This window comes from Cervus canadensis, chromosome 31 (assembly GCF_019320065.1).
Source record: "Cervus canadensis isolate Bull #8, Minnesota chromosome 31, ASM1932006v1, whole genome shotgun sequence".
NCBI lineage: Eukaryota > Metazoa > Chordata > Mammalia > Artiodactyla > Cervidae > Cervus > Cervus canadensis.
Genome location: NC_057416.1, coordinates 17,861,135 through 17,874,861, shown reverse-complemented (window position 1 = coordinate 17,874,861; position 13,727 = coordinate 17,861,135). Strand labels below are relative to the sequence as shown.

Below are 13,727 nucleotides of genomic sequence, written 5' to 3'. Positions count from 1 at the left end.
CTAATAAACTTGCGTGGGTTTATCTCCTCAGGTGTAAAATTAGGCCCAGACTTTACTGTAAAGGCCCTTTTGGTTCCATCCCTTCCGGACCCACACACGGGTGGAGAGCGACCCCAGTTTCTGGTCTCTCTCCTTCTTCCGGCACTTCCAGGGCCTGGCACTCCCCCGGCAAGGAAACCCGGAACGCGCCTCCGCTCGTTTTCCATCTGCCAAGGCGGGTCTCCAACCACTTCCTCAGAGGCCTCGCCTCCTCTTGGAGGAGCCGGAAGCGCAGAGCATACTGGGATTCGTAGTCACATCCCTCGGGGCGAACAAGCGGGCGCGTGTAACCCGAGAGCGACCTGGCATTCTGGGATATGTAGTTTCTGGTGGTTCGTTTGTGGACTCGACACCGGGCTCCGGAGAGAGAGGTGACACCACCGACTCCAGCGGGTCACATGACTCCGGTCTAGCGCGCGGATCGCACTGCGGCTCCCGCCAGGGCGAGTTTCGCCCCCGCGCGGCCGTTGCCGAGGAGACGGCGCATGTCTCCCGGCGCGTTGCCCCCTCTGCAGTCCCCCCGCCCCTCTTCTCCCACCACAATGAGATCCTAAGATGGCGGTGGTTGCGGCGGTTGACGCTGAGGAGCTGAGGTAGAGGAGGCGGCCATTGGGCCCTTAAGCAGCCAGGGAACTTGGGGCTTCTCCCTGCTGCGGTCTCTAAGGGCGGCCCGCTGCCGGTGGCGGGTCGTGGTGGGGCTGACCGCTACTCCGCCCTTGGCAGGAGCGGCTGCTTCGTTTACAGGTAATGCCTGCGCGTTCCCAGCCCTTGGCAACCGAGGGCAGCGCGGCGCCGGGGCGGGAGAGCAACGGCCCTGGGACACTTGATCCTGGAGAGCCTGGCCTCGGGCCCACGCCTCTGGTGGGGCTCCTGGGGCGCCTTGCTGCTTGCTTCCCGTCCCTCTGGATGGGCCGATTGCCCCTTCCCCCGGGCCGAGCGATGCTGATCTCGGGGTGAGCATCTAGGGACGCGTCGGCGACTGCAGGACCCCCTGCTTGCCTCCCCGCCCCTCTTGCTGGCCCCGGGGAGGAGACCGCCGTGGGGACTCGGGCGCTCCAGGAATGTCCCTCGCGAGTGGAGGAAGTGGAGTGGGGGCTACGGTTTGTTTGGGGGGGGGTCTCGTTTTCCATAGCAAGGGGCCTTAGTGGGCCATAATCTGCGCCTCTTCTACCCTACTCCCCAAATTCCGTTCCGTGGGGCTCTCGAGCTCCAGAATTTGGAGTGGAGAAGAGCGGGTGAGGAGCGATGCTACTTTGGGGTTGGGCCGTGAGCAGCAGGACTTAGGCCGTCCCGGGCGTTTTTAGAGCTGAAGGGCCGGGGGAGGCGTTCCTGACTTTGGGGTTCCTACTGGCGAGGCGAATGCTAATTTTACCGCGCTTCCCTCCGCCCTCCCGCGGCGCCCCTTCGCCATCCCTTACTGCAGGTCCAGTTTGGATGGGCCCCGGGTGAGGGAAATACTAGTGCCAAATGGATTCGAGGAACGTTGCTTGCTCTGCAGAAACGAGTGTTTGGGGATTAGGTCGTAGGCCCCGCTGGGGAGGCGGGGCCTCCAAACTTTTAAGCCCCGCGGCTCATTCCTCTAGAGCTCATCCTATCTGAAAAATAATTTTCTTTTTTTTTTTTTTTGGACCAATTCGAGGTCTGTGGCGGCGGCTCTACGGGTGATGGATCGTGTTTTGACGCTGGAAGAAGCGGGGTTTCTGGGCGCCCCTTCCACCCCCGCCCCGTAACTGCCTTCCAGACTCCGCCTTGTGCTATTCTCTGGTTACTGGAGTGGGTGGTGGTGTAAAGCTGCGGGAGCACCTGCTCCTTTCTTTCCCTAACACCTTCCCATATAGAGCCGCAGGAAACCATTAGAATTCTGAGTTTTTGAACTGAAATGTAAAACTTGCGTTTCTGTAGCGACAGGGTTATTTTTTAATGAAGTAGCTAGCTTTTAAATAAAGATGTTCTCATCAACGGGGATGCAAAGTTCTGGAATAGTTTTGCGTGACAGGAAGGTAATGACTTGGTCAATCTGAAGAGTAATCTTTGGCGTTAACATTGATGGAGAAATCTGTATAATGATTGCATTATAGTGTTTTTACATTATAATTTCATTGTATTCCCAAGTGGATATTAAGGTATCGCAGTGCTGTTTGGTAGACTCTTAACAGGTTTGGAGGATTTAAACCTGTTTATCGCCTTGTTTTCTTAAAGGTTGAAAGTAGGTTGAATTTAAAATATTGATTAATTGGATTTTTCCTTTTCCGTTGATTTTCTGAGCACACTTTAGATTATAAATAGTACTTGGTATTCTGTACATCACAGTGAAATGGGCTAAAATGATTTTTTTTTTTTTTTGATCATAAGCACACAACAGCTTTGAACTGTGAAGCAGGAAGGGAGCCGTTTCTGAGCTACGAAAGCTAGATTTTAAACAGGTAATTTGACATCATTGTATATGTTATTGGCTTTTGTATTATATTTGAAGATGACTTGATGCTGAATACTGTTATAAAATACTAGTGCCTGTAGTAAACGAATGGTCTAGGTTTGCTGCCCTGTTTGCCCTGCTTTTTGGAGTGCCACTTTGGTCTGTCTTCATACTTCTGTTTGAAAAGAGCCATGTCATACGTAATTATTAGATGCTATGATAGTTTATGTAATACTTCTTAAAATGTCTTTGTCTTCATAGAGTTTCTTCATCTGCTCATTTGAGTTCGAATGTTTCCTGTAGCAACTATTTGGATAGCCTCTTGTTCCAAATTGATTTACTCTTAAGTCGTCTGGTACAACTTTTCTAATAATTGGCTGTTTTTATTTTTTATTCCCAAACTCCTCTACTTTTTGAGCTTATTATGTATACTGTTGATTGAAGTTTGTTAGTTTCAGTTGTCTAAACTTACTTTAAACTTTAGTTTCTATGCATAGGGCATTTCTATACACAAATGCTGGCTACATAAAGATACTCTCTGACCAGCAGGAAGAAGTCAATGTAAGTTCACTGAGGGAAAGTTAAGAAATTATTTGTTAAGGACAGTTTAGAAATTAATCCTCACCCTGAGGATTAGAAGAAATTTTTGTTAGAACCATTTTAGCAATAGTTACTCTCTTTTTTAAAGATTTCAGAAAATTTAATTCTCCTGTTAAAATTTTAAAGACAGCTTAATTCTCAAAATATGATGACTATATCCTTGCTTTCTAGGAAAGCAGACAAATCTTCAACACACTTATGCAATGGGTTGTCATAAGAATATAGATTGGCCATTGATTTATATCTTAATTGTACTTCTTGGTATCTTTTTCTGTTAGTTGAAAGACTATAACAGAATAAGACAAGAAGAATAGAACTCAGAGGAAATGTCAGATATACATCTGTATTTTAGAGTCTTTAGCACTGGAGTATTTGGTAAAATAAAAAGTTACAAAATCAGTCACAAATAATTCTCCTTTTAACACTTTAGCGAAGATGGATAAAATAGAATAAGAATACAAAGCAGTTGAGTTAAACTCGCTTTAAAAGACCTTGGTTTTCTCAATAGGAGATTTGGCCATTTGTTGGAAAAGAGGTAAATGTATGTGAGATTTGGAAAAAATAGAAAGTGTTCGGCATCACACTAGGGAATTTATTAAGAAGCCAGAAAAGGGTAACACGGTAACATAGCAGTACACTCATCTTACAAATTTAACTGAGTGTGTACAGTGTGTGAGTTCATGGCTACAAAGTACTAGAGATAGAACAGTGAGCAAAACAGATAAAGTGCCTTACCTCAAGGAGTAAACCTACATTTTAAAGTGTCAGTGTGTAGTATACCTTAATAGTGGACAGAGTCAATGCCATTTTATAAGTATTTGACAGTTTTGAGAGAACAAACAGAAAGAATGAGTAATGAGGTTTATGCAGAATTGAGTTGATAAAATAGGCAAATTGATGAGGAGGCCACGGATGCTAGCAAGGCATTTTTGGAAGTAGCATTCTTGGGTTAAGGAAGAAAGTGAGGGGTGAATGGATTCTTGGAAAGAGAAATGATCAAGGGACAGGAGGTATTCAGCAGAGCCAAGGGGTAAGTTCAAGTTCAGCAGGAATGTGCAGGTGAGGCAAAACAGGATGCAAGGACTTAGGTTCAGAAAGAGGTATTTCAGAACTTTAGGATGTTGAACAAATTATCTGTCCAGAGTAGAAATAATATTGGGATAGAGCAGACGAAATGGATGTTGTAACTGAGGTCAGAGTCTTAGAAAAATCATCACAAATGTTCAGGTCATGGAAGCAGAGAGTGACGTGGAGAGTGAAAACCACAAGCCAGTTAAAAGTGTAAGATGTCTTGGGGTGAACAGTAGGAAATGGTACCCAAGATAGAGTGGTGCTTTTGTTGGTTAACGTGTTTAAAAGAGGAAGGTCAAGCATTGTCAAATAAGAATAGTCTGTAAATGATATTCTTTCCCCATGAATCTGAGAGACTAGGAAGAGTAACGTCTTTTAGAAAGGATTTCTAAGGAAATAGTGCTTTCAGAGTGGTTTGGGATTTTATTGAAGCCAAAGAAGTAGGAGGAATGTTTCAGAATAGATAGAGGATGTATAGGGAGTGAGTTTGTAATGGTCCAGTGGAAAGGAATCACAGGAAGAGCTGTTACTAGTAGAGAGTATGGGATGGAATGGCATTGAAGTTTGGGATTGGTTATAGGAGGATGTATAGATTTGCCTAGGGAGGTATATGTAATCAATGACAAGGAAGTGACAGATTTCAAATATAAACTGTAGAGAGGGAGAAGTTTTAACAAGCCGAATTTAGTTGACTTCAGGGTTCTCATTTGCTTTTTTAGAGAGCGAGGCTATATTAAATTTTCTTGGTGTGGAAACATTCTACACAGAGTAACTGTACCTTAAGATAGACCCAGTGTAGTATTTGGTACATAGTGAGGTCTAATCAAATTTGTATTGATTCAAATTGAGTGTTGTATTGCAGTCTGTTCATCCTTTTCCCCCTAATACCTAAAGAGCTTTTGTTTTTTTAAAAAGAGAGTAATTATGTGCTCGCTTCGGCAGCACATATACTAAAAAGAGTAATTATATAGAGATACCTTAAGTTCTAAAAGAATTACTGAAATTTTTAGTAAGTGTCAAGCTCAAAGAACTATGGAAAAAGATCTATATGGTTTTTAGGTACAGAGAAGAAATTGAGAAATTCATCAAATGAAACTAAACAACACATAATGCCAGAAACTTATGTGTTTTCTTCTAAGTTTCCATTAAAAGTGCCTAGGATGGTTGTGTACTATGTTAAGGCTTTCAAAAGAGTATACTGGATATTTCCTTTATATAATTAGTAAAAGAAAAAGGCCAGCTAATTCGATCTTTAGAAAACTTGTGCAGATAATATGAGATACCAGCCCTGGTTATTTTGTGACTCTAAGCAAATATTAAAAAAAAAAAATATATATATATATATATGTATACATTCTACAGTGTTTTATTTGGATATACTTAGTTGCGTCCGGTTCTTTTCTACCCCATGGATTGTAGCCTGCCAGGCTCTTCCATCCATGGGATTCTCTAGGCAAGGATGTTTGAGTGGGTTGCCATGCCCTCCTCCAGGGAATCTTCCCAACCCAGGGATCAAATCTGCATCTCTTGCGTTAGCAGGTGAATTCTTTACCCCCCTGAGCCACCAGGGAAATCCTTTATTTTGATGAGAATTTCTAAAACCTTGGTTTACAAATGTCAGTTGAGATGTAAGATATTTCCAAAGACACTTAGGAGTCATTTAATACCATTTGAGAAATAATATCTGAATTTTAAAGATTTTAGGAAAAATAAGTTTTTCTTTTCTTGATTAATTTGTATTTTTATTTCAAAGGTAACTTTAATCAGTCATGGGTATTTTCATGGTAATTAATACTGTGATATTCTACTTAGATATCTGTAATACTTATAGTAAGATTCCTACAACAGGATTTTCTTCAGAAAGATCAGTCACTGAAAGTAGCTTGTAAATTGCCATGGTATTTTTGCATTTCATATCTTTGTAAGATGAGGAAACCAAATAAGACTGTCAAAAATAGCAAAATGAAACTTATAAATAATAGTTTCAACTTACTTTAGTAGGTCATAGGGTAGATGAAAGTGCTTGTTTGAAGTAAAAGAATTTTATCTCCATTCTTCTTCACACACGGTCATCCATCACTTGTGCTAATTATTTTCCAGTGGCTTCAGCTTTTCCATCTCATTGTTTTTCTATTAAACCTGCCTGGCAAAATCCCAACCTTGGACGGATTCAGTGGAATCCGCTGCTTTATATCAAGGCTGATGAGCACTTCTGGGGAAAAAAGTGGAAACTGCAGATTAGTGTTGTATTAGTGCTAACAGTGAATGTTCTCTGCTCTCATCTGAGCCCTTAGTGCTGCTCGTCACACTTCCCCAGCCGCTCAGACATCTTACCCTCACATATTTACCGAGCAATCCATTTTACTTCACGGCAATTAACAGACTCTTTCAACTTCCCACCACCAAATCTGCTAACTAGCCTGTATCCAATTCTATCGTTTCTTTCTTTCATTTCAGTGAAAGAGGTGTTCTTTTGCCTATCTAATGCTAATCATGTTTCTTAAACCCTAGATCCCAGTCGTTCCCAGTTTTTCAGAGACCACACACAGTTGCATCTTTGTCTCCCTCTATGAGTGCTGTCCTGGCAAATTTTAAATGTACTCAAGATACCTCCCTCCCCCCCCCCCCCCCCCCGGTTATATATATATTTATCAGTTTTATTAGTATTTTTTTTAAATTTTATTTTTAATTGCAAGGATAATTACAATATTGTGTTGGTTTCTGCCATACATCAGTATGAATCAGCCATTGGTATACATATGTCTCCTCCCACCCCTCTAGGTTGTCACAGAGCGTCATCTTTGGGTTCCCTGCGTCATACAGAACGCATTTGAGTCAGTTCTACTGAGGTGTACAAACCTAGAGTCTATTACACAGAGTGAAGTGAGTCAGAAAGAGAAAGACATATCATATCTTAATGCGAATATATGGAATCTAGAAAGATAATACTGATGATCCTATTTGCAGGGCCCCAAAGGAAACAGACTTTTGGATACAGTGGGGGAAGGGAGAGGGTGGGATGATTTGAGAGAGTAGCATTGAAACCTGTACATTACCATATGTAAGATACCTCCATTTTAAGGAATATTTCTACTTCACCTTCTCTGCCTGCTTTCCTTCATGGAATGGTGTTTTGAAAAAAATCACCTAATGACTTCCTTTAATTTTTTTCTCTTCCCCATCAATAAATGCATTTCGGTTATGGAATTGATTTTTACCAAGGTTGTCAGTAACCGCCTTGTTGCTAAATCCAGATGGACACTTCTCACTAGTTTGTTTATATGATAAAGTAATACTTGGCATTCTTATCATACCCGCCTTCTTTACACACTTCTCCCCGTTGTTGATACATTCTCCTGGTTTTGGTTTCCCTCTTGTCTTTCTGTACCTTCTAAGTGTTCTTTTCCTTTTTTAAATATCTATGTCCTTCCAGGTTTAGTCTTCTCTTACTCTTTATCTTCTCCATGAGCCTTCTGTTCCACTTTACATTCTTTTATGAATTGATGATTTGCACATCTCTGTAGCCTAGATTTCACTTCTGAGAGATGGCTGTTTGCCCACTGGACAGATTTAATTGGGTATGCGATAGATATCTCAAATGTCTCTAAAACTGAGTTCATCTTTTTCTCTCATTAACGGAAATGTGTTTCTTTTCAAATTACTTTAAATGTATCATCATATACCCTGTTTTCAAGCTAGAAACCCAGGGGTCATCCTTTAACTCCTTTCTCCCTGCCTTGTCTCCCACTTCATTATAGTCGCTAAGCCATATTGATTCCGCCATAAAAATCTTCCTCGCATTGGTCCTCTTTTCTTACACACTTGGTGTTTTGATTATTAAAAGTCTTTCTGTACAAATAATAGTTTATAATAATAATCATAACATAATCAAAAACTATATAAATTATATTAATGTGTTTACAGAATAAAATTGAGGGTAGATATCAGTAGTTTTCGAGGTGACTTTGAAGAGGTTAAAGAGGTTAACATAAGAAAGAAATGACTTGCCTTTGTTTTCTACCTGTTATAGGGTGAGATAGCTACTCCCATAGAGAAATCAGCTGAATACACTGAGAATGGATCCACAGTCAATAACTTCAGTAGCTTCATGCTGATAATTTTACTTCTGTAGGAGTATGCCTTCTCAACCATTTGGTATCATTATTACTGAGTTATAAATACTCAATATCATCTTAAGTCAATCACAAGTAGACAAAGTTGTATATAAACTTTGTAGACTTTATTTAGTAAATGGTCTTTAAAAATGATTTTTAAGAAATAGTTGATATATTTTCCCCAGACTAATTTTAATGTATGTTTTAAATTGTTTTAGAAAGTTGTGTTCAAAGTCCTTAGCTTATCACTAGCTCCTTAGGAAAAGCTCATTTTAGGAGGAATTCATCATAATAAAAAAATGAGTACAAAACATCTCTTTGAATGTATTTTTAATTTATCTTAAAGTAAATTTACTTTATTATTACTCTACTGATAGAAAATGCAACATACTGTATTTTACCAAAAAATTGGTAAGAGTTTTTATTTAAATATTTTAGTAATTTCTCTTCTAATCGCCACTTTAAGATAAATTACTTTTGTAATGTTAGGTATTGTTTTCATCTCTATTGCTTATGTATTTTTTTGAGCTCTTATTCTTTAATATTACAAATTACATCAGTGCATCTTAGAAAAAGGTAGTTGTAAAATGTTTCATTTAAATGAGTCAGTTCACTGGACATACCTCTTTTTTTTTGTGTGTGTGTGTGTGTGTGTGTGTGTGTTTTTTTTAATTTTTTTATTAGTTGGAGGCTAATTACTTCACAACATTTCAGTGGGTTTTGTCATACATTGATATGAATCAGCCATAGATTTACACTTATTCCCCATCCCGATCCCCCCTCCCACCTCCCTCTCCACCCGATTCCTCTGGGTCTTCCCAGTGCACCAGGCCCGAGCACTTGTCTCATGCATCCCACCTGGGCTGGTGATCTGTTTCACCATAGATAGTATACATGCTGTTCTTTTGAAACATCCCACCCTCACCTTCTCCCACAGAGTTCAAAAGTCTGTTCTGTATTTCTGTGTCTCTTTTTCTGTTTTGCATATAGGGTTATCGTTACCATCTTTCTAAATTCCATATATATGTGTTAGTATGCTGTAATGTTCTTTATCTTTCTGGCTTACTTCACTCTGTATAAGGGGCTCCAGTTTCATCCATCTCATTAGGACTGGTTCAAATGAATTCTTTTTGACGGCTGAGTAATATTCCATGGTGTATATGTACCACAGCTTCCTTATCCATTCATCTGCTGATGGGCATCTAGGTTGCTTCCATGTCCTGGCTATTATAAACAGTGCTGCGATGAACATTGGGGTGCACGTGTCTCTTTCAGATCTGGTTTCCTCAGTGTGTATGCAAACACTAACGAGTATGAAAGAGGAAATTAATGGACATACCTCTTTATGAGTATCAGTTATTTTGCAGAGTTCTTAAATAGATTTCTAGTGTAAAAAATGTTGTAAAATATTGCTGAAAATATATAAGGTAAAGAGCAAAAATCACATTCCTACCCCGTAACCAACAGCTGCTTTCATGCAAGCATTTTTTAATATAGTAAAGATATTAATTATATACTTCATATTTCTTTCAGATTTTTTTTCCCAGCTTGTCATTTACTATTTATTCTCAGTATACATAGGATTCACTTGTGCGTGAGTAAAATTGGTTGAATATATTCCTTTTTATTTCCACATTCCAAATTAGTAAAATCTCTATTTTTAAAGCTCATTCTTTTTTCTTGTCTTTTGACTCTTTAATCTTATTCATCTATTTTTAATCTACTGGATAGTATCTTGATTTATGGTGTAAGGCAGTCTTTTTCATCTGAGGGGGAATTAAGCTCTAATGCTCTAAGGCATCTGTTGTTTACTATGAATTAATTCTTCTGTGTGTCTGGAATGGTACTGGGTATGTGCCATCCTTGGGAGAATTGAGAAAATAGTCACTGAAATCATTTTTCTGTGTTTTGTGTTTAAGATGATGAATCCTAGTTTAGGAAGTCTGTTAAAGCTTTAAATAAACTTTTTTTGACATTGTTAACAAATTGTCCCATCAATTGAATCATCTTTTACCACTCAGTTATTGCAAAGGTTAAATGATAAACACATAAAATGTTTAGCATTAGCACTTGGCATATAGTAAACAAAATTGATGTTAGCTATAGTTAATTTTTGTCATTAAATATTTTGAATTGGGTGTATTTGAGAATTTTCTTTTTGAGTGGTGCTGATAGATACTTAATGTGGTTGAATATCTTGGGTTTAGTTTTTTACTCTCTTGACCACTACAGCAACTCTTGCTTTTATTTTTCAGGTAATTTTTTTCTAACTTGTTTGTTCTTCCAGATGGTTTTTAGAATTGTTCTGTCAAATTCCAAGAATCCCAGTGGGTATTTAATTAAGTCTAAAATTCAGAAAAAATGTTTAGTCTTCTCATCAAGGGAGATAGTATGTTTTTCCACTTACTCACATTTTCTCTCGCGTTTTTTTATAGAGTTTAATAGTGCTTCTTGTATGTGTTTAACTGAATTACTTTGCTGTATAGCAGAAATAAGCACAACATTGTAAATCAACTGTACTTCAATTTAGAAAATAATGTGTCTTTACATAGGGCAAAATTATATTATTCCTAGATAATTTTACTTTTTATCGCTATTATAAGTGATGTCATTTACATCCAGTTAACTTTTTCCTACCTCTTTACCTTTTTGGATTGTGTCAAATAAATTAAATTGAGTAACCTTAAAGGATGCAAGCCTGCAGAAAGAGTGGATATTCCAAGGTTTTTTCCTTCCTCTCCCTATCACTTCAGCTACTGAATGCATGCTAAACAAACTATGCCTGTGGCAGCTAAATCATTTTGTGTGTGGTTGACGGTGCCTCTTTTATTTCATAAAATCAGCTTTTCTGATACTTGTTTCTATTGCTAAGCTTCATGGAATGATTTCAATATTACAGTTTATGTGTTAAAAAGTTAGTCTTGACTTGTTTTGCAGAAGATTAATTGTAAAAGCCAGTATGGCCACAGGAGGAGGTCCTTTTGAAGAAGGTGTGAATGATCAGGATTTACCAAACTGGAGCAATGAGAGTGTTGATGACCGACTCAACAATATGGTAAGATATCTTATTATTGATGGTGTGTTGTTGGCTACTGATGTTAAAATGCCACTTTCCTCTGACTTAGCCAAGTCATCCTCATTGAAACTATGTAGACACAGTATTTCTTGCTGGCCAATATATTAAATGACCCTGGGCTATTTGGTATATTAGTTGAAGACATTTTTGTTTGCACGTAACATATCAACTTGAGTTAGCTTAAACTGAAAAGGAGATTTGTTATAAGAATATAAAGATGTTTTAAGGAAAATAAGATAAAGGAATATAGCTGGGTTTTAGGAAGGGACTAGAAAAAGCAATCAGAAAGTTGTCAAGAATTATTTTTTCACTTTGCTAACTCTTTGCTTCTGAGTGTCTCTACTTAACCCAACTTTATTTTCACAGACCAGTTTTCTCTCTCGTCTGGTCCATGTGATATACTGTGGCTGCCCCTTCCTTCTAAAGTTTTCAGTTACGCTGCTGTTGTAGACTGACTAGTTATCTGTTAGTTACAATTTGAAATTTTAAAGTATGATTATCCTAACTTGTATTAGGTATGCATCTCTTTTCCAGTCACCTGTGGCCAAGATTGGGTGGGGTAAGTAGAACAGGATTGGAGAAGGATATGGCAACCCACTCCAGTGTTCTTGCCTGGAGAATCCCATGGAGAGAGGAGCCTGGTGGGCTGCCGTCTGTGGGGTCGCACAGAGTCAGACATGACTAAAGTGACTTAGCAGCAGCAGTAGAACAGGAGGTTGGTAGGAATACCCACATGTGAATTGGGCTGGAGGGACAGTGTGTAGAGAAGGAAGTTTTGTTACAAAAGAGAAAAATATCCCAAAAGGTGTTAGTAAAGTAAAACTAAAACATTCTTCCAATATGGATAAGGTGGGAATTTACAGAACTTTTGAATGTGTTATGTGAATATAGCTAAGTAAATAAACACATTTTCTGGTAAAACGTTCAGTTTAGTCGCTTAGTTGTGTCAGACTTTTTGCGACCCAGTGGACTGCAGCACGCCAGGCCTGCCTGTCCATCACCAACTCCCGGAGTTAACTCAAACTCATGTCCACTGAGTCGGTGATACCATCCAACCATCTCATCCTCTGTCCCCTTCTCTTCCTGCCTTCAGTCTTTCCCAGCATCAGGGTCTTTTCAAATGAGTCAGCTCTTCCCATCAGGTGGCCAAGTACTGGAGCTTCAGCTTTAGCACCAGTCCTTCCAATGAATATTCAGGACTGATCTCCTTTAGGATGGACTGGTTGGATCTCCTTGCAGTCCAAGGGACTCTCAAGGGTCTTCCCCAACACCACAGTTCAAAAGCATCAATTCTTTGGTGCTCGGCTTTCGTTATAGTCCAACTCTCACATCCATACATGACTACTGGAAAAACCATAGCCTTGACTAGACGGACGTTTGTTGGCAAAGTAATGTCTCTGCTTTTTAATATGCTGTCTAGGTTGGTCATAACTTTTTCTTCCAAGGAGTAGGCATCTTTTAATTTCATGGTTGGCAGTCACCATCTACAGTGATTTTGGAGCCCCCAAAAATAAAGTTTGTTACTGTTTGCACTGTTTCCCCAGTCTTCCCCACTGTTTGCGCTATTTGCCATGAAGTGATGGGACCAGATGCCATGATCTTAGTTTTCTGAATGTTGAGCTTTAACCCAACTTTTTCACTCTCGTCTTTCACTTTATTTTTTTATTTTTTAATTTTTTTGGGTAACTCCCCCTCAACGTGTCTGCTGAGTCTTCCAAACTTAACTGTTTATTAACTCGAGCTGGGGCCGCGCAAAGTAGCCGGCTTCGGGGAGCGGGGAGCCCCACCAGAGGAGGGCGATCGCCCCGAGCCCGGCCAAAGGGAGGAGTAGGGAGTCGGGGCGCCGTCTGCAGCCCAGGCTCGCAGGGCTGAGGCAAGGGACCGGGGAGGGTGCGCTTAAGGACAGGAAAGGGAAACCCCGCAGGAAAGGGGTGGGACCCAGCGACCTTCATCTCAAAAATTCCTTCTCTGGACTGCCGCTTCCAGTGATGTGGCGTCCCAAGTCATCCGAACCCGATGGGGCCCTTGGAACAAAGGGCTGCCTTTACTCCTGACTTTCCTGGCTAGAGGCGGTGGATGCTAGCTCAGAATCTGCTGTCTCGAGAGTTGCACGTGTCATCGCACTCCCACCCCGGTTAAAGCTCGTCTTTCACTTTAATCAAGAGGCTCTTTAGTTCTTTGCTTTCTGCCATATTTTTTTAATCATTTCATATCAGACTTTATCATATAGTACATTATTGTTCCCTATAGAAAATAATAGTAGTTAGCATCTATTGCTTACTACATGCTAGGCACTGTGCTGGATGTTTTATATATGTTATTTTAAATTGTATTTTAAAGGTGACACTATTTTAGAGATTAGGAAACAGATTTATGAAGGTTAAATAAATTGCCTAGAATCACACAGTGG

At 39.9% G+C, this 13,727-nt stretch overlaps 1 protein-coding gene across 17 annotated transcripts in view; it reads left to right on the top strand.

Moving 5' to 3' along the window:
* The first annotated feature begins 376 nt into the window (after positions 1-376).
* PCM1 (pericentriolar material 1) overlaps positions 377-13,727 on the top strand; it is an 85,376-nt gene continuing 72,025 nt past the window's right edge. For 10 of the 17 annotated variants that reach the window (XM_043454063.1, XM_043454062.1, XM_043454054.1 and 7 more), the window contains exons 1-3: positions 384-783; positions 2,392-2,462; positions 11,179-11,296. In XM_043454063.1, the coding sequence (XP_043309998.1) occupies positions 11,201-11,296 (96 nt within the window). In that variant the 5' untranslated portion in view covers positions 384-783; positions 2,392-2,462; positions 11,179-11,200. Of the gene's footprint in view, positions 784-2,391; positions 2,463-9,774; positions 9,836-11,178; positions 11,297-13,727 lie in introns of all 17 variants that reach the window. The other 7 variants (XM_043454067.1, XM_043454066.1, XM_043454065.1 and 4 more) reach the window with 4 other exon arrangements.